General features: G+C 59.6%; 1 protein-coding gene and 1 non-coding gene across 2 annotated transcripts; both read right to left on the reverse strand.

Annotated features, from left to right (window-relative positions):
* Nucleotides 1-128: 128 nt before the first annotated feature.
* Bap170 (Brahma associated protein 170kD) lies at nucleotides 129-25,513 on the reverse strand. Its single transcript, XM_037231989.1, has 20 exons — nucleotides 24,897-25,513; nucleotides 22,356-22,449; nucleotides 16,969-17,066; nucleotides 11,324-11,493; nucleotides 10,689-10,904; nucleotides 10,230-10,438; nucleotides 9,579-10,193; nucleotides 8,950-9,027; nucleotides 7,678-7,717; nucleotides 7,342-7,540; nucleotides 6,691-6,817; nucleotides 6,562-6,585; nucleotides 6,213-6,446; nucleotides 4,756-4,806; nucleotides 3,011-3,406; nucleotides 2,660-2,713; nucleotides 2,295-2,557; nucleotides 1,805-2,039; nucleotides 1,161-1,411; nucleotides 129-803 (listed from the first exon to the last, which is right to left on the reverse strand). The coding sequence occupies exons 1-20, from the start codon at nucleotides 24,986-24,988 to the stop codon at nucleotides 692-694; spliced, it is 3,558 nt and encodes a 1,185-aa protein (XP_037087884.1). The 5' UTR covers nucleotides 24,989-25,513; the 3' UTR covers nucleotides 129-691.
* On the reverse strand, nucleotides 23,358-23,462 carry LOC119108746 (U6 spliceosomal RNA). The gene has a single exon (XR_005095353.1). It is a non-coding gene; the product is annotated as a U6 spliceosomal RNA (small nuclear RNA).
* Nucleotides 25,514-25,691: the final 178 nt, after the last annotated feature.

Here is a 25,691-nt window from a genome sequence, read left to right on the forward strand (position 1 = left end):
GGATGGGTGGCAAGTTTTGCTCAATATGCTACCATTTTAGCGGATTGACAGACGTTTCCCGGTATCCGCTGCGGGAACCCAATGAAACGCCTGGATACCGCGCCTTAAGACACCTCTCAACAACTAGCTGCAATAAAATTTATTATCGATAAAGGCGCTCGTGAGAAGAACAGGTTGCCCCTCCAATAAAAACGTCGGATCTCGTTCAGTGGGAACCCGCTGACTAGCCTCCGCCCGTCTGCTCTACACATCCTCCTCAGATGGTCTTATCAGATGATACAAACCTTGTTTTTACATAAATAACAGCAGTCTTGTAAATACAAAAGTTCGCCACCTACAAAAGCAACGTCGCTGCACCATCTAAGGCAGAACGACACGATCCCAGAAAGTGCGCAAGGTTACCGCAGCGTAAACAAGACATCGACAACAACCGATTTGCCCAGCACGAACGGCGCCTCCGGTGCCTAAAACGCGACTTTGTACTTTCCGCTATGCACAACAGATGGCGGGTCAGGCCACCGCACCCTTGACAAAATAAGCCTGAGACACGGGCGCACGCTCGCAACGCCGATGAAGGGTTCGCAGGTGGTGAGAATGAGTGGTTGGGGTGACATCACAGTTGGGGGTGTTGCTGGGCGGACGTTGGTCAGCTGAGGTCAGGCTCCGGGCCCTCAGGGCCGGCCGCCGGGGGTCAGCTCGGGTCCACCTCGTGCAAGTCAGCAAGCAGCTGGCCGATGGTGCGCGACGACTCGGCGCTGCTCGCCGCCACGTTCAGCAGGTGACTCTCGTGCGCGCGCAGCACCCTGGCCGACACAGAGAACGACGTCGTCAGGCGGGCATTTCACGCCGCGGCCGCAAAACGAGCCAGGTGGGATCTTCCAGCCGACGTTCCCGCGCTAACAGTTGGCGAGGTGGAGGAAAACGCGCGCTTTGGAAAACGATACAAGCAAGCGAAAAACAAATTTGCGAAGGCCCTCACGATGGACCAGTAGCCTAAGACGCACCGACTATTATAAATACAAGCCTTCCGCCAGCACCCGGCGATGCCGGGAGAGGAGACCACCACCTGTGCATGCACAGCACCTCACACTAGGCCGCCCGTCGCACCACACCCCGGCCGCCACTCGTACCACACCCCGGCGCCCGACAGTCCGCCTCACCTGCGGCCGTGCTGCGAGAAGACGGCGATGTTCCGCAAGATGAGCGCGGCGGTCAGCCGGATCGACTTTGTGACGGGCCCCTCCTTCTCGTCGGGCGGCGGCTTGGCCTCGGTGAGCGCGTGCCGCCGGATCGCCTGCAGCGCCGCGTTGTTGGCGTAGCCCGGGTGCGGCGGCGGCGCCGACGGCGTCGGGATGTCCGTCTTGCCGGTGGCCTGCAGCTGCTCGCGCCGCTTCCGCATCAGCCGCAGCATCTGGCAACCGGGGCAACGCGCGTCACGCAGAGTCACGCGGCCGGCTGGACGGCCCACTCTACGGCCCCAGCCGCAGCGATCGCAGGTAGCGAGAGGAACGCAATTACAGGCCATTACCATTGATGTCATCAAGGGGAAACCGGAGGTTATGCAACCGTCAGCAGCATCCCAAGCGCTTCACGTCTGACAAATTGGCGCGTTGCAGCAGCCTTCAGTTTAACTACCCAGACCAAAGAAAACCAACACCAGCAGACCCGTCGCGGCAAACTAACTAGGCGGCGAATTTCACGATCTCACACTGCTTCTGTCCGCACACTCCCGCGTGGCCTATTCGACCCGTCCCCTTCTCCCCTCCCTCCCTCCCCCAACACCGGTTCGACGGCACGCGCTCACCGGCTCGGCGCAGTGCCGGTCCTGCAGGTGCGTCATCATTGAGTAGCGCTTGCGGATCATGCCGTCGCAGCGCTCCCACAGGCAGGGGATGTCGCTCAGCTGCGGCGGACAGTGAGTCTCGATGGCGTGCTGGTAGACGGCGTGCGCCGTCGGGAAGCCGCGCAGGCAGCCACGCCACTCGCAGAGCAGGCCGGCCGGCAGCGGGCGACCCACGCTCTCTGGCGTCGGCGCCACGCTCGGCGCGCGCACCGGCGCCGGCGGTGGCGGCGGCGGCGGCGGCGCTGGTGGCGCGGGCGGCGGCAGTAACGCCGGCGGTGGTGGAGGAGGGGGCGGCGGCGGCGGCGGCGCGGGCACGGCCGGCGACGCGGAGCGCGTCGACGACAGCGTCCGGCCGGCGCCGGCGCCCGCGCCGACAGCCGGGTGGGCCGACGCAGCGAGGCGGCCCGGCGGCGCGAGCTGGGCGGTGACGATAGGCTGCGGCTGGCCGCGCAGGTGCTGCTGGGCGGCACGCGAGCCCGTCACCACGGTGCTGTTGACCACCTGGGTGGTACCGGACATGGCGCGCGTCACCTGCACCATCAGCTGGCCCTGGTGCGTGGCGCCCGGCTGCGAGACGTACACCTTCTGGTGTGGCGGCAGGAAGATGAGCGTGCGCGTGGCCGTGCCCTGCTGCTGCGGCGTCTGCGCCACCAGCACCGTCTGCGGCTGGCCCACGGCCGGCTGGCCCACCACCACGTTGCCGGTGCCGGCGCCCTGCACCATAACCTGTGCCTGGTGTTGCCCCAGCACAAGCTGACCCGATGACGTCATCATCAGCTGGCCCTGCGGCAGCAGCAGCTGCTGACCCTGGCTCACATTAGCCGGCAGCTTGAGCACCATGTTGGCCATGCTCTGCGGCACCATCACCACCTGCTGACCGCCAGCCGTGACACCCGTCTGCAGCTGCAGCGGCTGCTGCGGTTGTTGCTGTTGCTGTTGCTGTTGCTGTAGCTGTTGTGGCTGTTGCAGCTGCGGCTGCTGTGGTTGCTGTGGCTGCTGCGGCTGCTGTGGCTGCTGCTGCGGCGGAGGCTGCTGCTGCTGCTGCTGCGGGGACGGCGGCGGCGCCCGCTTCGCCTCGCCGCCACCACCGCCCTCGGCCGGCCGCTTGAAACCCTGCTGACCGGGTGCCGCCAGCACCGGCGCCGGCTGCGGCGGCGGGGTGGGCGTCGCCGGCGGCGGCGGCGGGCTGGCCGGCGGCGGATCGTCGTCGTCCATGGCGCCCAGGTCGTCCATGAGGCCGGCCATGTCGAGCGCCGAGGCCAGCAGGTCGGTGCCGTTGCGCTTGGCCGGGGAGGCGGCACCGCCGTTGACCGTGCGCTCGTCGCCGCCGGCGCTGCCGTTGTTGTTGTTGACCAGCTCCAGGCCGCGCTCGCCGATGCGCAGCTCCTTGTCGATGCCGTTGACGGGCGCGATCTTGCGCTCCAGCAGGTCGGCGAGCAGGCCCTCGCTGGCGGCGCGGCTGGGCGGCCGCGAGCCGCTGTTGGGCGCCGGCTTGATGCCGTTGTGCACGGCGCCGTCGCCGCCGGCCGCCGGGTCGGCCAGCTCGCCCGGCAGCGGCTCCGTCTGTCGGAGAGACGGCGCCGTCAGCTGCTGTTGGTGACTGGCGGCTTGGGGCGCACCGACCGTCATGGTCATTTGGCGCTCGCCCGTTGGGTGGCCGACGGCACGCGGGCACGCCAGCGCTCCAAAATTAATGCAGTCGGATATGTAGGATGTGAAAGCAAAGTTACGCCACCTAAAACCTGGCTCTCTAGCGGCCCCCGCACGCAGTTCGTTGGCGCTAATATGATTCCCTTTGACCGCAAAACCTAGAGGTCTGACCTACCCGACCCGTCTATCAGGTCTGAGGCCCTCAGTCCTGGATTGACCGCCGTCAGGTTCGGTGCTGGTTGGCCGATTTTGAGCGAGGGGAGGGGACAGGCAGTGAGCCCCAAGCCTGGGGTGTACACAGAATATCGACATCCCTACCATCCAAGTGGTCGGGTATTAAAACGCTGGAGCATACTGAAGCGGTGAAATCGCGCGGAGGGAACTGAAGACGGCCATGAATCGATGTCTTCATACCAGGTGGGATATCTGCAGACCTGGGTAGGGCAAATGGCAAAGTACCAGGTGGGATATCTGCAGACCTGGGTGGGGCAAATGGCAAAGTAACACAAATACGGCCCAGGCCAAGGCACATTCCATCTTCACAAGAACCGAGGTGGGTGGCTTGGTGGCGGCGGCGCTCAGTGGAGAGCACCGTTCCAATTCGTTATACTAGTTGCGATCGGAAGTACAGTGCGCTTGTTTCCACTAAAAATATAGTGTAGCGGGTAAGTTGCCCACGTCCTATCCCACTTCTTCTACTATCCTACTGCTCGGCTGGCACTATACGTGTAGCCCCCAATAATACGAAATGCACGGTGCACTTCTTGTGACTGGCACAAGTCCTGGGCCTCAGGTTGCGCACAATCCTCATGCCCACTATCGTCATTATCTTAAAGATTGTGGCTGATTGTGACGCCAACGCGCAATGTCGGCGAGCGAGTCGTGTCATCTTAAGCCGCCTATCGCCAGGTTGGCAGGCTGACATTAAGCGAGTGCCGAACGGTGACGGCACGGACACACGTACGGCTTCGGTAAGCTTCGACGGCTGGAAAGTAGAATTCTAAGCAGAACAACGACCATACAAAGACGACTTAAGTTACGGTGATCCTCCGAAAATGTTTCTGAGTTTTTGGCCCGATTTTCAAACGATGCGAAACTAGTCCACTTCACTCTCACTTGTGAACGTTCTTGCGAATAAATATCTGCAACGCCGGCCACCTGCACCAGTCACAAGGTTATCAATACGCATAGGTGCACAGCAGCGCACGGACGGCGCTCGCGCCTCTCCACACGCAAGCACGGCCGCCGGCGCCCGGCCTCACCTCGCCCACTCCGTTGACGGCCAGCCGCTTGTTCTGCATGTTCCTGGCCACCTGGCGGACGGACACCACGTGTCAGCAGAGGCCGGCGGGCCGGCGACGGACACCAGCCAGCCTGCCTGGCAGCTGCCGCTCGCCGGCGACCGCTGCGTACAGGGTACCCCACCTCAATCCGTTTTTGTGCCGACGGCAGCAGCTCCGAGCATTTACAGCACTCGGAGCCGTTTACATTAATTTGGATTTTGGTTGGCTAAAAAGGTAGACCTTTATACAAAAGCAGGATCTTGCAAGAATGCAGCCATAGCGAAGAATAAAACTAGTTGTTAGCGTAGCCGCAACGTTCACGAAACCGGAGACGGCACGACTTGGAACCGGTCAAGTGGGCCATCAAACAAGGGCAAAATAAATGGGGATTTCAAACTTTCGCTGCCTTACGCATCACACCGCAAAAATCGCCTTAGGCATCTCGACACATCATCCAGCCAGTCCGTGGCAGGGGGACTAACTGGCGCAATCATTACGGTATTTCCTCCGTCTTCAATAAATCGGTATCTCAATGAATTGATATCATTGGTCAGGCGAAAATCAGTGAATGTGAACGCGGCCGGCGTCAACGACCGAAGCAGACATGCACCGAGGAATAACGACTCTACGAACGACAAGCACTGTGGGTCCTGGAGATGTAAAGCCACCACGAGTCGAGAATCGAAGACCTCGACAAGTGCAATTAAAATAATTGCAATGGCTCGTTCAGACATCTAAGTTGACACCTGCGGCGCACCGCAGCCAGTTTGTGTCAGTCACAATGCGCCTTAAACTGCCATCAGATGCCAGTCCAAAACTCAACTGGCCGACGCGCCTAACTTTTCCATACCACCAATGCTTGTCGTTCACGGAAGATCATTTAACGCAAGTCAGACTGGCAAGAACACGCCACACTGGAGCCGAAAGCGACCTACAGACCGCCTCCAACAGGACAAGCACCACTACCAGGCCGCAGGCACTCGATTGGCACCCTCGCCGCCTGCACGCGGCGTGTTAGCACCCCACTGCACACGGTTAGACAGGCCAGTGAGGGGAGAGAGAGAGGGAGAGAGAGAGAGACACCCCTGCCTGACAAATGGACGCCGCGACGGCGGAGACAGACAGAGGGAGAGCCAGAGCGCCGGCGGACAGTGGCGCGGCGGCAGGCGGTTAGCGTCACGGCAGTCTGCAGTCAGTGGCCGCGCGCCGCCGCTCCAGTCGGTGTTAGGCTGGACGGAGCGGCCGGCACGTCTCACCGTCACCAACAGGGCGCCCGACCCGCCACCAGCCAGCACCAGGCCCCGGAAGCGGCACCACAGCGGGCGCCAGAGCGGAGAGAGCGCGCGCGCCGGCACCGTCGCCGGCGCCGGCACGGGCGAGATGAGCACCGCGCCCGGCCGGGGAGGAGGCGGCGCCGAGGCGGACCGAGCACGGACCTGGGCCTGCGGCGTGCTAAAACAGCTGGGGCTCAGGCCACCTGTCGGTGACGCCGAGACGGCCGGCGCCGACTCCTGCGGCTGCTGCTGGTGCTGCTGCTGCTGCGGCGGGTGCGGCGGTACCTTGCTGGCCAGCAGGGACTTGATGAGCGAGCTGGAGGCGGCGGCCGGCTCGGGCCGCTGGTGGCCGGGCCCGCCCATCAGCGCCTGCGAGAGGTGGCGGCCGGCCGGCCCCTGCTGACACCAGAGCGGCCGGTGAGCGTCGCACGGCGCAGCCCCCCTCCTCCTCCTCCTCTCCCAGGTCCGCCTCCAGCGGCCGTCACAGCCGACACCCGGCACCGACACCTACCTGACTAGTGGCGACGGCCGGCTCCTTGGCGCGCTGCAGCTCGGGCCGCGGCGGCGCCGACAGCTGTGCCTTCAGGATGGACGAGACGGGCGGCGCGGCCGGCGCCGGCGGCGGCCGCGCCGCCGCTGCCGGCTGCGGCGGCTGCACCACCGTCGTCACGATCTGCAGCTTGGAGCGGATGCCCTCGAAGTGGTACTCGGTGCCGCCGTTGGCCAGTCGCTTGGCGACCGCGTTCACCGACGAACCGAACACCGACCTGAGGGCGGCGGCAGTCGGATGCCACCCCGTGACGCGCTGGCCAGGGGTGCCCAGCCCACCACCACAGCTCGTCGGCGCCGGCAGCACATCGGCCACGCTGGCCACAGCACAGATACACCCGTATAGCTGAGGGGGAGATAGCCCAAGAGCTGCTGCATACAAGGAACGCGACTCACATCGGCACGCGAAAACCGACGGACGATCTGCGGTCGCCACTCGTGACAAAGGATTTGCAGTTTGGCGGCCCAACGGCCAGCACAGCACACACTAGAACTACTGCCAGTCGAGCCTCCGTTACCGTCCACCGCCCCAGCACTGCCAGCCGACCAACCATCACCAGTCTTCTGAGGCGCGGTGTGGCCAATTACCACCCACGTGTCACACGGGGGACAGCCCACAGCACGGGGACCGGTGTCACCGCAGTGTCACCGGTGTCATACCGCAGCCGTCGAGTTCCCCTGGACTCCACGCGGACGGACCGCACCAGGGGCCAGCGGGCACCGCGGTCACCGGGGCACTCACTTGACGCAGTTGGCGAACTCGCCCTGCGTGATGACGCCCTTCCAGTGCTGGGCGGCCGCCGAGGCCGTGTACTGTTTGTAAAGCACGCCCTGCTCGATGCTCTGGCCGGGCGACACCTCGCACACCGTCTGCAGCCATTTGACCGTCCACAGGCTGTTCTCCGTCACCGGCGCCGACGCCACGTGCGACAACGGACCCTCTGCGGGACGGGGCGGCGGCCGTCAGCGGCGCAGCGACGCAAGCGTGCGGCCAGCCCTCTACTGGGCGGGCCAGCGGCCGTCAGTGGCGCGACAGCACGCGCGTGAGACCGGGGCGGTCGCAAGCTGGCGGAATTACGCCACGTCAGCACGGTGACAGCCGCGGCGGGCGAGACAGCCTGTGCGGAGACAAGTCACATCACGCCGATCCCAACCCACCACCGCTAAGCCACCGATCGCATGAACTACACACACACGTACACACACACACGCACACGCACACCGCACACACACACACACACACACACACACACACGCACACGCGCATACACACACACGCACGCACACACGCATACACACACTACCACACACACACACACACACACACACACACACACACACACGCACACGCGCATACACACACGCACACACACACACACGCACACACACACACACGCGCATACACACACACCCACGCACACACACACACACACACACACACACACACACACACACACACACACACACACACACACACACTCACGCACGCACGCACGCACGCTCACGCACACACACACACACACACACACGCACACATACACACACACGCACGCGCGCACACACACACACACACACACACACACACACACACACACACACACACACACACACACACACACACACACACACACACACACACACACACACACGCACGCACACATACACACACGCGCACGCACACAAACACACACACACGCGCGCGCGCGCATACACACACACGCACACACACACAGACGCACACACACGCGCATACACACACGCACGCACACACACACACATACACACGCGCATATACACACACACACACACACACACACACACACACACACACACACACACACACACACACACACACACACGCACGCACGCACGCACGCACGCACGCACGCACGCACGCACACACGCGCATACACAAACGCACGCATACGCGCACACGCACACGCACACGTCACAGCACAACAAAACCCAGCCCAAACACCCTCGACCTCCGCTTCAGCAGCGGGCAGAGGCCGTGGTGACGTCATCGACGCCCAGCGTGCGCGCGACCGGCGCGCGGCGGCGACTCACTGGGCAGGACGGGCGGCTGCGACGGCTGGATGAGCGGCATCGGAACCTGGCGCACCACCGTGGCCGGCGGCGCCGGCGGCTGGATCCGCACGGCCGCCGCCGGCGCGTGCTGCTGCTGCTGCGGCGCCGCCACCACCACCGGCGCCGGCTGCGGCGGCGGTGGCGGCGGCGGCTGCTGCTGCTGCTGCTGGATGTGGATGTGCTGCGCAGCGGGAGGCGCCGCCGCTGCCGGCTGCTGCAGCAACTGCTGCTGCGGCGGCGGCTGCTGCGCGGAGGGCGGGCCGGCGGCCGGCGCCGGCACGCTGCACGGCGTCTGCATCACCTTCATGAGGATACAGGCACGCGGGCCGTAGCTCTGAGCCTGTCGAGGCAAAGGGCGGAGTCAATACCGACATAAACCCGAACACGACCAAAGCTGACAGATGTGATCCCAGGCTGACCCTTCTCCACATCGTCGCCCCCAGAGCCATTGACTCAATGCTCTCCGGCCCCACGGTTATGCAGTCGTCGCGACACAACCTGTTTCGCCGCGCCAAGCTGAGAGCTGCTGTACGATTTCAGATGATAGCTGTGGCGTATGCACGAGGTTTGAAATTTGGGACTTCAAGTGCGCAAATGCTGTCCTAGCCAAGCTTGTCAACCCTTACACTCGCACTCTGCGCAGGACATACCCCACCATTCAAAAAAAACAAAAACACCGTAAGTGGAACACTGGCCCACACGATATGATTCGGTAGGCGACAGACCAGCAGCGCGGCGACAAACCGATTCCACCCACCAGACTATCCGCACCATCTCCCCAGACATGCCCGGGCCTAATCCGGCGCCGACTCCGACCGCAGCCCTCCCTCCCTACTCGCCCGGCACGGCGCCTCCGCGCGACCGCCCTGACGCGCCGCGGCGTCCGCTCACCTCTACGGTGACGAGCGAGACGAGCGTGGTGACGGCGCCAGGCGCGCGCGCCACCGCCCGGCACGTGTCCTCGCCCAGCGACGTCAGGCCCAGCAGACACTCGAGGCTGGCGATCAGCAGCAGGATGTCGTGCAGCGACAGGTACGTGCACACCGTCTGCAGGAGGCGCGCGTCCAGCGCGGCCGCCAGCGGCTCCTCGTTGCGCTCGTTCTGCGCCAGCTTGTTGAGCACCTCGAGGCTGGCGAGCACGACCGAGCGGTCGGCGTGCTGCACGCCGCGGCCGGCGTACTGCACGAGCAGCCGGCCCAGCCGGTCCGAGGCGGCGTCGCGCAGCACCACCTCGCCGGCCAGGTTGCCGAGCGTGTCGCGCGCGCTACTGCTCAGGCTGCCCCAGCGGCAGTGGGCGCACAGCAGCAGGAAGCGCAGGCACGCGGCGCTGGCCGCCATCACGGCTGCGTTCTCCGGCTCGAAGCTGAGGCTGCGCAGCACCTGCGCCACCTGCAGCACGCGGTGCCCAGTCCGCTCCAGCACGCCCAGCTGCGTGCCCAGGCAGAAGAGCGCGTCGTCGTCGTCGGCAGCGGCGCCGGCGGCCGCAAGCGCCGCCACCTCGGCGTCCAGCTCGGCGTCCGGCTCGTCGTCGCTGTCGTCGGAGAGCTGGTGCAGCTCGGCGCGCGCCGGCGAGAAGAGCAGCGCCGAGTCGTGCGCGCCGGCCGGCCCCGTCAGCGGCCGCCGCTCCGGCGCGTAATGCACCGACAGCAGGCGCAGCAGCTTCTTCTCCGTCAGACTGTCGCGCCAGAACGCCACCAGGTTCTGTCGCTTGGTCCGCGAGTAGTTCTCCAGCATGTACTTCTGCGTATAGCCTGCATACAGGGACGTCCTGTCACAGCCAAGTAAAAAATAACCGACAGCGACCGCGACGAAGGCGTAGGCCCAAAACCATGCTGATCTGCCCCCCACCCCCCACCCAGCTGCCATAATCACTCCAAAGCTGGCATGTCAACCCCTGCTAAATGACCACAGTCTCCCGATCACCGGAACTGATTCACAGTGATCGCGCCAGCGGCATCCTCTGGCGAAGCGGCGCGGCCGGTCCGGGGGCGGCCCACTCACCGTCGGTGAAGACGCCGGCATGGGCCAGCAGCGCGCCCATGAGGCGCGGGTGCCGACTGAGCCGCAGCTCATGCTTGCCCTCGTTGCTGAGCAGCGTGCATAGGTTGATGGCGAAGTCCTGCTCGTTGGGTAGCGGGCTGAGCAGCGACAGCAGCAGCCGATCGTACTCGGACGGCGGCCGCGGCTGGCTCATGCCCAGCGACTGACGCAGCGAGTCTGGCGGCGACGGCGGCACGGACCGGCGTCAGCTCAGGTCAGGTCAGGTCAGGTCAACAGTCGGGAGGCGGGATCGACGGCCGCACAACACACAGACCGCTGCCCCCCCCCCCCCGCGCGGTACCGCCCAAACTTTACGACACCCTCGTGGAGGTGCCGCGGCGATCCCCCGAGACGGCGGCGGAAGTGGGGGTCGAGCAGACCCACCCGGCGTTTGGCGCCGCTCCAAACAGACACTGCAAACATCTGGCTCAAATCAGGCATCCAAGGAGAGTTTCGATCCTGGCTCGCTATCCTCCCATCAACCATTGCGCACCCCCCGACTCTACAACACGGCACCCCCCCACGCTTTCCTGCCGTCCGGACAGTGCAGCGCCCGCGGGGGGGGGGGGGGGCGAGCGCCGGCGCGCGCCTCCCACCTGAGACGATGTGCTGGCCGGTGTTGTAGGTCATGGGCACGGCGTTGAGGGCCCGCACGTTGTGGCGTCGCGACGAGCGCGACGACGTGTCGTGCAGGATCATCTCCTCGTCGTGCCGACCGTACAGCTCCTCGCCGTGGAAGTGCACCTTCTCGTAGTGGTCCAGGTACCTGCGGCGGCCGGCCGGCCAGCGGTCACACGCTGCCACAGTGCGCTTCCGCCCGGCAGGCGAACCCGAGACCGGTGTACGCGCACCGACCAGCTCCGGCTGAAGACGGCAGGGAACGTCCGCAGGCCACCGTTTTTTGTTTTGTATGCCCCATTCCTTTTGATCATTCCCGTTGACGGACGCTTCCATTGCTATGTCGCATAGCGCCAACAACTAACATGCATAACAAAAAACATGGCTGTTATAAGAAAAGTCGCAGATCACTGTCAACGACACGAGCCAGGCACCTGTGGGTCGGGGCCAAAATTGCATGGAAAACGCTGGAGGAAAACGATGATCGTGCGAACGAATACGTCGCGCAGAGACCAACACCAAGCGAGCAGCTGAGGCTCGTCTGAGCGATGGCGGCCTATCATCACGCGTACCAGCCAGCACAACGGAGCGTCACGAACGGACAGGCGTGACGGCTCACCGCGCGCCGCAGCCCTGCCCGTCACGGGCACACAGCATGCGGTCCAAGTCAGGCCGCCGTGTGGGCAGCGCGCGCTCTCCTCCGGCCCGAGAGGTGTCGTTGGGCGGCGCCAGTGTCGGATGCTGAGACAGCACAACGCCATCTCGTCTATCCTCGCCCTGCACACGAGTCCCGCTCCGCAGTCCCAATAGGCGTTTCACAGCCCTCAGCTGAACCGAGCTGGCCGTACTCCGACTGACTCCGATATCATGTGTGGGCGCGCGCGCATCGACGGCACACTCGCCCGTCCGGATCCGGGCGGGGCTTGCAATCCGGCGTAGTGCGCCAGTCCCGCCGCTCTCATGTGGTGATGTGACCATGAGGTAAACATCCTGTGTACAATGGGATGACGTGGAAACACCCAGTTCCCGGCCGCGAGGTTACTAGAAGAGTCCGCCGTAAAAATGTCGTGCGCCATTTGCATTCCATCAGCAATTTTCGGGGCCGCCACAACTCATCAGCATCGTGCCGACGTACGCTAGCATCTCTCCACATTTCTTAATACAGGTCGAAGACAAGGCGACCGGTGGTTTGTGAGGAATCAACCAAACCCATCCAAGCATGCTTGCAGCTCTTGCCATTTAGAGAAATGTTCGTTTTAAGCCAACAAACCACAAGAAGCTGGAAAACCTTTCAGATCTGCTGGTGTTGAGCCTGTCCTGTTACAGTAAAGGGCGCAAGAACAAGGAAGGGGACGGGGGAAGCCAGCTCTACACTAGAAGCACTTAGCATCAGCCCTACAGCATTACATGGCAAAAAAATGCTCAGACGGGCTAGGAGACATCTCTGTCCCCCCAAAAAAGCATAAAACTTCTGGCGATTTCCCACCACTTTGGCAAAAATACTTTTTCAAAGACTAGTAACTGAGAATTCAGCCCTGGCAGCCCCGGCGGGCACCGCCCAGCTGGCCGCCCAGCCAGAGCCGGCGGCCTCACTCTGCAGATGACCACTGCGACGACAGATGTGAAGCGACAGCGGCCGTTTTGTTCCGGCCGATCGGACGGGCCTCGTCGTGACCAGCACCGGCCACGCCGACCGCGTCTGCAGCAATCTCCCTCGGCGCCGGCAGAGCGAGTGGGGCAGCAGGCGCGCCCAGCCGCCTGACACTACCCTCCACCCTCCCCACCTCGGGGCCAGAGCCGCGGCGACATGCGGGTCGCCTCCACCAGCACACCAGCAGGTCGACAACTACAGGGTGCTGCGAGGCGGGGAACACGGGCATGTGCAGTATCTGGGGGGGGGGGGGGGGGGGGGATGGTGCAAGGCTCTTGCACGCCGCCCGCACGCCACGTGCGAGACGCAATTTTTAGCAGGCATGTGCGGGGCCCACGTGGTCCCAACCACGGCCAGCACTGAGCCAATAGTACGCGTCAGACCCACGCGGACACAGCGGCCGCCCGGAGTCGGCCGCGCGCCCACGCGACGTCGGCGGCCGCTCCACCTTGACCTTCAGCGACCGGCACGTGTCCAGCCGCCACCGCTGGCGCTCCCAGCTGCACTGACCATATCAGCAAGCGTCGACATGTGGTAAGTGAGTGGCGCCCGGTGCGCGAGCCGCCGTCGGCTGGCGGTGCCCAGCGCCGACCGGTGGCGCGCCCGGTCGCTGGGGCAGATGGCCGGCTGCACGGCACGCGGCCGGCGGCGCCGCTCCACTCCGGCCGCAGCTATTGATCGGCCGCCGGCTCGGCTGCAGCCGGCTCCGGCTCCGGCTCCGGCTCCGGCGCCGGCGGACGGCCGCCACGTGCTGCGGCCGCCCCGGCTGACCGGCCGGCCGCGGCGACGTCGCCCGGCACGAGCGGGAGCGGGAGCGTGCCCGTGCCGGTGTCCGGGAGAGGGACCGGCTCGCCGCCGCGCCGAGCTCCCAGCCGGTACTTCCAGACGGGACGGTCCGCTGAACAAAGGCGACTCGAGCTCCATTGAAACAGGAAGAATATACAAATCCTGATTTCTGTCCGAGTTTCAATCCAAAATGCTCTTAACCAGACTCAATTGGAATATCTAACAATTCAGCATCGCCAAGAAACATACGACACGTCCCGTTCTGGTGGATGTGCAGCTTATCAACGGCACTCACAATGTAAAGATGCGCATAACTAAATTGAGCACGTCCACACAAAATCAACTGCGCGACGAGCGACGATCATCGAGGAATCCCCGCGACGTGCCTCACCAGATACGTATTTCTGAGCGTAAAGACAACAGGATTATCATAAACTGGCGTGAAGACATCTAATGAAGCCGTTCGAGCCGCTCAGCGTGCTGCCAGGCGCACGACGGCGACGCCGGAAGACGAGGTGGCCGCGATCGCCGAGAAAGCGACGGCTTCTTTTGAGGTGCGCGACGCACGTTGTCGCGCAACGTTCTATGGAGCGCCAGCGCCTGCCGTAGCCGTGCATCAGGGGTCACAGCGCACCAGCTGATGGCTCCTGCTGTTGGTGATTGGCGCTTTCGGGCGCGCCGACTGCAGAGATCATATTGCGCCAACCGGGATAGCCTTTCTGTACTTTTTGTTGTTTTGTTTATAGCACTACCGGGTCTGCGACTTGTGCCGCACACGTTGCGAGTCTACACAGCGCATAAATGACTAGATTTCCCCATAGCATTCCCCCAGAAAAATTGAAAGAAACTACCCTTCATCCTTCGATTTCCAAAACCCATGAGTTGCCCACAAAATTTAAGTGAGACTCGTTTCAATGCCCTTGATCAAAAACCAAAGCGCCACCGCATTCCCACGTGATGAGGCGGGCCGCTGGCTGCCCGCGGTTCGGGCCGCCCGGGGCCAAAGTCGCCAGCTGACTGGCGGGAACGGCGTCTCGCGCGCCACCCGGCCGGCCCGGCCAGCTGACGCCGCTCCCGCCACGCGCCGTCTGCGCGCCAAAACGCAACAGCTCACACAGGCGACGCCGGGGCAGGGTCGCGGAGAGGTGGAAAACCTGCGTTTCTAGCGCGGGAAAAGTTCGGGCGACAGCGCCCATTTGCTCAGACGACCACACCGGATGAACATCATTCACCCCCAACGAGCCTGGCCCGGCCCGGTCCCTACACCACGCAGTTGGCTCAGACCGGTGGCGGGCGCTGCGCCGCCCCTCTGCTGGCGGGCGGCTTCCCATCACGGCTCCGCGCTGCCATGTCCGGCCTGCCCCGCCGCACCTGGCCGGCGTCTGCCCGCACGCCCGCCGGCGGCCGGTCCGGTCCGGCCCGGCCCGGCCCAGCCGCCATGGCGCCCCGACCCGAGCAGTCCGGCCGGACTCCGCCGGCTCCGGTCCGCATGTTGCACGGCCGGACGCGGCGCGCCATGTTGCATAAACAGCCGTGCCGTTATTGACTTTACATTCGGCGTCGGCAATAACGCGGGCAGGCGCGGGCGGCCGGGTGCGGGCTGCCCCGGCCAGGCCGGCCACTCTCCCTCCCTCCATGGTCGGGCGGCCCGGGCCCGGCGGCGGCTGGCGGCGCGTGGCGCCCGTACCGCCGCGCCGGCTGACCCGACGTCCGACTACTACGGCCGCCCGCCCGCCGCCGCCCGTCTACTACCGGGTCCGACCCACCCGGTCGGGCACCGCGGAACGCCGCGTGCCGGCGGCCGCACGCTAAAATTAGACGCCGCCAACGGCGCGCGCCGACCGAATCAATACTCGCTGCCTGGCTGGCTGGCGGCGGCGCGCGGCGGCGGCGGGGCGCCGCTAGGCGGGCGGGTACTATCGATTCTGTTGCGGGTAAGACCAGTTGACGCGTCGAGAACCCGCGCGGGCGGGCCGGCGGGCGGGCTGGCGGTCGGCCTGCACCGACTGTCACGGCCCAAACAAAAACAATGCGCACGCGGACAACGCTCGCCTGCAACTAGGCGGGGAGAGAAGCGGACGCCGAGAGCACCAGCGGCCGGACCAGGGGGCGCAAACGGCGTGGAGAGATCGCGGTCAGACAATGGCACGTTCGAGCCATGTGCTCGATGGTCGGACCACACAGCTCGCTCCATGAGCAACGCCATTTAAATCCGCCTGCCAAAAAATAGCTGTCATTTCGCAGTAAAACTTAAGTTTATTTTTTTCGTTGTCAAATGTACATCGCAGGTCTTCGACCACCGAACGATAAGACCACGAGAACCGCTTTCATAGCAAGCTCACAGAACTTTCATGTCCATGAAATCCCCCATCCCAGTGCATCGGTAAAAAACGTAATCCATGAGCTGAGCGGGCAGTGGCAGGCGCGATGCAGCTGGACATTGCCTGACCGTATTTGCCATCGAACTTGAGCATCGGCATCAACACTCAAATCACGAGTCGCACCGTCCAGACCTTGATATTCACCCACGTCAGGCACCGAGTTCAGACTACTCGGCAATGTGCACAGGGGGGGGGGGGGGGGGAGGCGAGGTAAGGCGAGGAGGAGGGACGTGCGCAGAGAAGCTGACGACGGCTGACTGGGCCTTGGAGCGTGCCGACAGCGATGGTCCTGTGCGGTCCTGCGGTAGTCTGCTCCACACGACTACCGCAGCACCGCACGCGGCGCTGTGCCTCGGCCGTACGGGCAGGCAGGGGGGTAACGCGCCGAGAACAGACACCCGAGGCGATGATTCGCAGAAGCTCGGAGATCAAGAACAGAAGCGGGCGTGCGCGAGAAAGAACCAACGCCGAACAGGCCGCAAGGCAGCGTCCAAAATTTGCAGAAGACTTGAGGATTCCCCGAACAACTTTACAAGCATGACTACACCGCGAAATGATCGCCTGGGGAAAACACAGCCCGGTTTCATTACCTCCTAGACGTCTCTAATTTAGGCCATTCCTTCTGTTTCGCTGCCTCATGCTCATGACGCTACCTGCTGCATAATGGGTCTGCACCGTTACAATGGGCCCAGCAGTATGCAGCGGGGGCATCATTCGTCGTGCCCCACGCGGCCATGAGCGCCGCGGTCCGCGTGCCGCTGCGGGCCGGCGGCAGCGGCGGGCGCCCTCCCCCGCCCAGCCTCACCTCAGGTAGATCTGCTTCAGTGCCAGGCCGACGTTCACGCAGGCGACGGGCATCTCGAACAGCGGCGCCAGCGTGTCCCACTCGTTGTAGTCGTTCACCTGGCGGCGGCGGCGGCACCGGTCAGAGGTGGCGCGACGGACGGCACCAGCGGCCGGGCCAGGTCACAGCCGGCCGTCACGTCACGAGGGGCGGGACGTGACGTGACGTCCGCAGATGCTGGGCGTGATCGGACGTGACGTGATCAGAGCGGTGATATGGGTCGGAAGGCGGCCGGCGCGAAGACGGCAGGCACAGGGACTACAGCATCCGACAAGCCGTGAGACGGTGCCTCACACGAGGGTAGGCAACATGCCAGGCAGCTCGAGTCACGACTGCTGCGCCGAGGACTGGGGTGTTTGTAAAATTCGCTCGAAAGCTCCACAGGAGCATTGAAGTTGATAATGCGCACAGCAAACAGCAAAAATGTTCAACTCAGCCGTGAACAGTCAGCCAGTCGTGACTACCAAGCTCGCAGATGTAAGGTCTACAGCCACGTTCAAGTCTGGCTGAGGATGCGCGGTGCCGCGCGTCCATAACACGATGGATAACACTCCAAACGGGGAAGCAAGACGATAAGCTGATTTCTAGTCTGTTAACAGACATTCATAATTATACTCCAGCCTAATAATAATTATGGTATTCATAGCCTTCCTCATGTGTATACAGTTACATCTCCAATTCCTGATGTGAAGGGCAAAGAGCAGAGACAGCCGCGTCGACGCCCAAGCCATGTGGATCACCTCACCACGGCCAATGTCGTGCCGCTTCAGAGCCGATTGCCATCAACCCCCCTCCCCGCCTGAACAGCCAACCCGTCAGTCCATGACCGCATCCTGCCGACACGGACCGGTTCCAAACAACGCAGCTACAGATGACGCCGCTCGCCATTTGCGCAGGCGGGGCGAGCGGACCGTAAACGGGTTAGTCTCGCGAACTTCTCGCAAGCATCCGACTTGGGCATCCGACCTAGCCTTCAAAGAGCACCTGGCCCGTCCGGCGCTCACGGCGCAGGGAGCGATGTCGACATCGATCAGCTGCAGTTGCGGATGGCTGAACTGATCACAGCGGCCCCTCCCACGGGTGGGCCCGGGCCGCCCGGCCGCCGGGGCCCGGGGCCCGGGGCCCGGGGCCAGGGACCGGCGCCGACCGGTTCCCGGCTGAGCGCCAGCCGCACCGGCCGTGGCGCTGGGTCGGCGGCCGCCCGACGTGCAAGACGTCGGCGAACGTGACCCGCACGGCACCGGCTCGTCCCGGCCGCCACGGTCAGCGGCTGGTCCGACCCCCACGTCCAGCGCCGGCCCATCGCGCACGCGCGGGCCCAGGCCGGCACAGCGGCGTGCGAGAGACGGCAGTCGCGGCGCACGCCGGCGCCAGGAGACGGATTGGGCCGAGAAATTGACGCCGAGGAGTGACTCATGGGACCGACGAAATGATACCACTTAGTCGATAAGACGTCAAACATAAATCTGTTTTGCGGTCCGCCTACCGGTCGGTAAAGCAACCGCAATCGCTTAAGTCGGGTGTAACAGGCTTGACAACGGGTAGTTTCGAGCCAGGAGCTGTGTCCGATGCAGAACGGCAGCCAGCGAAAAGTTCATGCAAGATGGGCCAGACACGCGATCGGTCCCACCGGCCACCTCCAGCGCTAAGACTGGCCGCAGTCCCAGCTATGGTCCGTCTCGGAACACCAGCATCCGAAAATTACGCGACGCGGTCCTGCTTTCGAAAACCCGGCCTTCCAAACTTTGAATGCTACTGGCGCATCGAAGAACTTAACGCATTCACAAGAGCAGTGAGTGGCAGGGAGTTTGAGGTGCATCAGCCTCCAGGTCGCGCCGGTCTGAAGCTTGGATGCGGTCATGACATGAAGGGTTAGAAACACCGGGTGCCAGTTATGACAGGCACACGCCTTAACATTTCGTAGAGGTCTGTTTCGGGATACACTTGATCTACAGAAGCTGGCAAAAACCTGGCAGGATCGATCATCATGGTATCGAAAAATCTATTTGACAGGTGGAGCAAGCTTGCTCCTTTCAGAAAATTCATTGTAGTTCATGATCAAGTTCAGCGATGACACTAAAACAAACGAAAAAATTCAAAGAATGATCGGCTGGGTGCCTTTTTCTTCCCCGACCTACGAATTCCGGGACCGTGTAACTTATGCGCATGAAGCCCAGTTACGACACCGGAGCGGACGTGTATCGGAGCAGGGTGGGCAGGTACCGTAGGGCTCGACCGGCCGGCCGCACTGGGCCGTGCGACCGGCCGGACGCAGCACGGCTCCGTGGCCGACGTGTGGCGCGGCCGGGCCGAGAGTGCGCGCGCACGGCGGCCGGCGCGCCTCTACCCCGGCGGCCGGCCGGGCCGGGCCGCGGGGCGTCGCGTCGCCGCCGGCCGGGCCCCGCGCCCGCGCGCGCGCTCTCTCCCCGTGCGCCGAGCTCTCAATGGCGGCGTGTCGTCGGCCGGCCGGCCGGCCGGTCAGCTGTTCGGGGGAGTCCCGCCGATTCAGGGCCAGGGTCCGCCGGCTCAGGTGGGCGGCAACCGGCCACCACGTGGTGGCGGCGCGCCCTCGCCGCGGCCGGCGGGCGGCGCGCCGGCGCGCGCAGCCACGGCCGGGAGGGCTGGGGCGATCCGGCGGCGCGGGAACCGGGACGGACAGTGCCCGTGGGCATGGCCGTACGAAACGCCAGATCTCCAGGAGGCCACCGACCGCGCCATCAAAAACGGATCAGGCGGGTCAGCGATTTCAGCCGCGTTCAAAGGCACACAATATTAACAGCGCTTGCCCTCAACTGCAGCATCGACGCAATGTATGGCACATGAACTTCTTTACTAAAACTCCATGCAGAGTGCTTGCACCTCAAAATCGACTTCACTGCGGATTCGTGGCGTTCCCATGCTTCAAAAAACGATTCCGCAGCCTTCTTTGCTTTCACAGGTAGCATCAATTATCATTTGTGTTGCGTTACCTTTTCTTTTATTCCTAGCTACCCTCGAAATACTATTGCAAACACTGCGACGCACATCGTTCCAAAAACAGACAATGTTATGAATTTTCCATCACGTCTTATACGAATATATGGCGCAGCATTGCTACCCGCTCCTGTCCAGTAGAAGTGAACCTAGCACCCGTGCAAATATTGCTCTTTCAAGCAGCCGCAACCAGGGGCCTGGAACAAGGCGCACCACACCTGTCTACCCGGGCGCAAAGCCTTGCATAAACCGAACATAATGAACAACTGCACTATACCTGGGCAAGATACGTACATTAATGTCTGCTGAAAGGAGGTAGCCTCACTTAAACATTTACATTGGTTTACATGATCTGTTCCCTTTGGCATCCAGCCATGGGATGTTTTAAAACTAATCAAACTCGTGACTCAGTCTAGAGCGGTTTAGACTGAGTTGCACTTCATTCAGTCGTTTAATGGCATGCCGCAACGGACGCCTTCTGATCGCCGACATACGAAGCCGAAAAACGCTATAAACCTAAACACGCTCAAAAAGAAGATGGCTCCTCTCCAGCGGAAAACAAGCCTGCAGACGGCGACAGTTTTTGGGGTGAGGAGGTTCTGGCCAACAGTTTGCTGGCCAGACTATGTGCACCGGATCAGTTTCTTCAGGTACATTTGAAAGAAATGCAGGCCGAGTCTAAATGCAGGCCGAGTGCAATCTCTTGAGATGAAAAACTGGCCCGCAGCATTAAGAGAATGTACTGAAGCTGATTCCTTGAATCATTGCAAAATTATTCATGACACGATGGCGAAATTTACCAAGACGGTGTGCGGCTCCACACCGGGAATATACTGCCTATTTGAGAAAAAAAAACTGCAAAAATTCAGTTCGAATCTCCTACCATCTGGTGTATGTAATAACGGTGACATCAAGCCCTCGCATGGGTTCTCGCGTCCATACCAGCAAAATATACACCAGCTCAGGATCGAACCCAGCACTCTATTCCTCAAAACAGAACTGTATTCATCGCGCCCAAACCCCCTATCAGACACGAAGGTGCGGCGCCGAGTGGACCGGCGCCTGTCAAACAGAGGTGTGTGAAGTCAAACAGAGGTGTGTGAGACTGCGTGCAGCCACACGAAAAAGTCCTTGTAACAATGTACAGCACCGAAAACTTTCCCGACCACAGCGTCCATATCGCTAAATATCTACCATTTCAGCCACATCTGTCCAATCGATGTCTATGCGCATACTACAGCAGTACAAGTTCATATTCCACCGAAACTTGCTTGCTTGTTTGCGCTCGTTTCTCTCGTTTTGCTTGCTCGCTCGTTTTCGCAAGCTCAAACGCTTGCGCTCGTTCATACCGACTTTGATCGCATTCGTTCGGGATGCTGCATTTGTTCACATTGGCATTTTGTCCATCCTCACGACAGCCTAAGAATTTATAAAATTCATTTCCGATCACCGATAGTATTTTCTCGCCCAATTTCAGGTCAGCGGTGATGAAAGAACGCTCGCCAATTGGGAGAATTGACGGAAAATTGTTGGTAACACCTAACCCGCACTTAAACGCTATATTTTAGCACCTTTTGCTATATTTTGTCTTTTTAATTCCGTAAAATAACAATTCGCGATGCTTGCATGACGCGTCGGGAATAATACTAAATCGTCGGACGAAAGATACTACGTAACTTGATAGCACCATGGCCTGTCTGTGGATCCACACACTGAACATCCAGCAGGCATTCCACCGCGTGCAGCTGGCGATACAACGACACATCTCATCTTCCACGCCAATTTTTGACGCAAAAAGGGAGCTTTGTGAGCTGCAGTTCGATGCTAGGCAATATAAATGGACGGATTTCGCCTGACGTAAAGCACAGAATTACAGTTCATCACAACCTTTGGACGCCTGACGTCCGATACTTCAGGCGCAATGCATTATTTTCCTGTCAAACAATAACTAGCATGCTCCCAAACCAGTCATGGGGAGCTAAATTGATCAATGTTACCACCAGTGTAAGCCACAGCCGCGAACACATGTTCACTACTTCACCATCATCGGTCACACTGCACCGGTCACTACTTAGTGTTGTGGAAGGCGCGATGAATGAAAGACCACCCACTCAGCTATCGCTTGGACCGTATTTGCGTTTTGGAATATATGAGTTCCTTCTATGACGATCTTACTTTTGCTTTGACCGCAATAATCCAACATGCATAATGCACAAGTTTGTGCATTTTCAAGCTGAGCCACAATTGGCAGGCAAACGCGTTAAGGTAGCACCAAGTCGGCTATTTTGAACCATTTTTAAACCAACGTTGATGGCAATCTTTGTTAAAAGTAGAAGTGCATCTTCTTCATCATGCGTAAACAATGCCCTCCTTACCTTTTCCCACCCTCCTCGAGTTGTCACAAGCACGTACAGAAGATACAGGTCCACATCTCTTCCCCCGATCTTTGGAGTCCGATGAAAGGCCGTTCTGAAACATCACAACGTCCGTCTCAAAATTGAACTGGCATCGAATGGAGATATTTCGGCAGACTACGAAGCTACGCTATGTTTTAGTGCCAGCAGCAACTATCGATTATTGCACAGCATGTAATATAAGACACGAAAATACGAGCGACAGCACAGAATATTGGACAGAAGTGGCATTCCTCTCCTTCAGGCCACTTTGCTTTCACAACCGACTCAATGAAAGCAACACTGCCGCTAACCTGAATGGGGTCACAGGCACGTTATTTGTGATGCCCACCACGTCACAATCAATGTCACTGGGCAACACGTTGCATTCCGGCTAACGTTGCCTTCGGGCATGACACAACTTGTACACAACTCACAAAACGTCTTAATAGGTTCACAGCTGACTTACTGCTAATTCCTATTAGAAACACACTGATGGTTAACAATACACACCCATGAAAACAACTGTCAAACCACTGCTGTCTGAAGTTCAACACTGAACTTTGCAATGGGTTTGTGGTCTACTAAAGCAGCCTGCCCCATTTAAAAACTCCACCATTGGTACTTTATGACACACCCAGCTGCTGATGCTATATGGCATTGCCTGCCTTTCACCCCAGTGGCAGGGGCAGGCACTGCAGGGCATCAAACCCTGTACCTCCGGTTTCCCAGGTGGCAGCTCAACCAATGCACTATCTGTACCTCAACAAAATCACTCCATATATGCCAGATGGCTTTTCATGATAATTTCTGCCATCAGGAACCACAGCAGCTTTTTGTTATTTGTTTTCTTGTGGGGGGGAGGGGGGGGGGGGAGAGGAGGGCATGGACTGTGGTGGTCATTTTGCACCTATCATGATGATGATTGGGATTTTCGGGCATGTCAACTTCTAGCGTCATTTTGCACCCAACACCCATCATGAGGAAAAGGTGGAATGCTTCTTGATTATATATGACATCCTTGTACCTAGGGCCATACTTGTCTTCATTGTATTATACCAATCTTAGATGAGTTCAGCCAGAGCTTCATCCTACAGTGCAAAATGACCCAAAATAAAAGCATATTATACTTTGCATTCAAACACCGAACCAATGAGGAAGGATGTGCAGTCTTTCATCGAGCATGTCACTGGACTGCTCAGCTACAAAATACTGATGTCAGCTGACCAGAAAGTGCAGTTGGGACCAATCAGGAAAAGGAAAACATTGTTTGCTTCAGTTGCTTATACTATGGAATACAAATATTGGTGGATAACAATACATTTGTTTGAAGCAGTATACTATGCCTAAAAAGCTGCCATAAATGATCACTTGAAGCCACATGTTGAAAGGAACTTGGCCAGTGCATCAACAACTTTTTTAGTTCAAGCTGTAAGCACTGCTACATGCCATCTTATTCATATTCCACATTTTATTTACATATTACTTTTCACAAGCACATGCTAATGTGAACACAACATAGAAATTGGTAACTTTCCAGGCATACAAGACCTATTTCAGAGCCAAAGATATTCCATGCCTAACAGCACTGATCACACCTAAAGAAGCAAGGAGACCAATGTTTCTGCCATCACAACCAGTATCAGTTCAGTGATATTCTTAAACAAAGGTGCAAATCCCCTGTAAACACAATAACTGATGACTTGGACTTGTATGATGTCCACTAGTGGATCATTCTTTAATTCTTAAAAGTTGCAGTATTCCTCATGCAATCAAAACAGCCTGATATACACTAATGGATCCCATGTCTACTACACAGCCCACATTCCTAATTTAAAGAAAAAAATACATTATGGGCAATATGAAAGCCTGCCTACAAAAATATGCCAAGTCTGAAGTGGGATACATATTTTAGGAATATGCCCAAACTGTTAACAAGTAAGTGCCCCAAGGCACCAAAACTAGCACAGGCCTGCCACAACAAAATATGACATGCTAAACAAAGCTGACTGTTGATAATCACCATTTGCAATCCATCATAAGGCATGCATGAAATCTATCAAAAGCTTAAAAAGGTGTGTGTCCATATAACAAGGGGTCTGAAAGGCAAAACCACTTCATCTAACTTATGCTTCTTTTAACTCCCATACTATCTTGCACGCTTGTGTAACATAAACTCAATAACCTTAAAGCAATTATTCAATAGCCCCAGTTTAATTCAGAATAATGCATAAGCCAGTGTTTGAAAAAAAAAACAATCCAGACAGCAATGCACAAATTTGACATCCTGTCATGGTTCTGACATGCCACCATTCCAAATTCACCGCATGGTGCATCAGGATTATGTTAATGTGTTCCACACAATGCTGGAAGGCAGTGCCTATCATCCATCAATCAACCCTCTAGAAAACTGTGGGAAGTGCAATACATGCTGAAATTCTTGTGTAAAAGCAAATGCATGATATTGTAATTAACTAGGCCAGAGCAAATAAAAAATATGCATAACAAACTTCAAACACTCACCCTCTGCCTCCATGGAAACCCTTCAGGTCAGAGAAGAATGCTTCCGCCTCCTTCTTGTACACTGCCGGATCTTTATTCAGAAGCTGTGCCATGACTAAGTATTCGAGAACTAACAATGAAAAGAATACATAGTCAAAGCCAAAATTACACAGGAATCACATCCATCGAAGGGATCTTCCACAGACATGCGCCAGGCGTCCGCACGCAATCGTCTACGGAGACGGCACAGCGCGAAGAAGCTTGCCACCCCAAATCTTCACGGCTCACTCAACCACCCATAACCGCACAAAATCACTCTCTCACCCACACGATGATCACTTGTGTTTCTCCTCCCGCGGCCTCCGACGCTACCGCGTAACGATCCACGTCCGCACTCCACGGACCGAAACCGCGCGACAGCGCACAACCGGCCAGAATCCCTTGTTTCTCTACGTCAGCCAAAATGGCGGCCCGGGGAGGCCGCTGGTCGGGTGATTGCAATCACGGCCATCTAAAATTTGGAAACATTTCTTGAGAGCCACGATAAGAAACGAAACGGTATCCTAGGGGTAACGCCGCACGCAACACCCCCACAACCCGGGGATTCGCACTTGGTAGATCGCTCCAGGCGGTGGAGTCGGCCGTCGCACGGCTAGAAGATCGAGGATCTGACATCGATATGGGCGACAGTTGAAAACCCAATCATAGTAATACTATTTTTCCCGCGTTTGTCAACGCAAAAATTAACTCATAACACAAGACACTCACTAATAAGAATTCATATCACCTCCTCGAAGTATTTTTACCCCATGCATG

Source organism: Pollicipes pollicipes, unplaced genomic scaffold (assembly GCF_011947565.3).
Source record: "Pollicipes pollicipes isolate AB1234 unplaced genomic scaffold, Ppol_2.1 Scaffold_6686;HRSCAF=7923_pilon_pilon_pilon, whole genome shotgun sequence".
In the NCBI taxonomy this organism is placed as follows: Eukaryota; Metazoa; Arthropoda; class Thecostraca; order Pollicipedomorpha; family Pollicipedidae; genus Pollicipes; species Pollicipes pollicipes.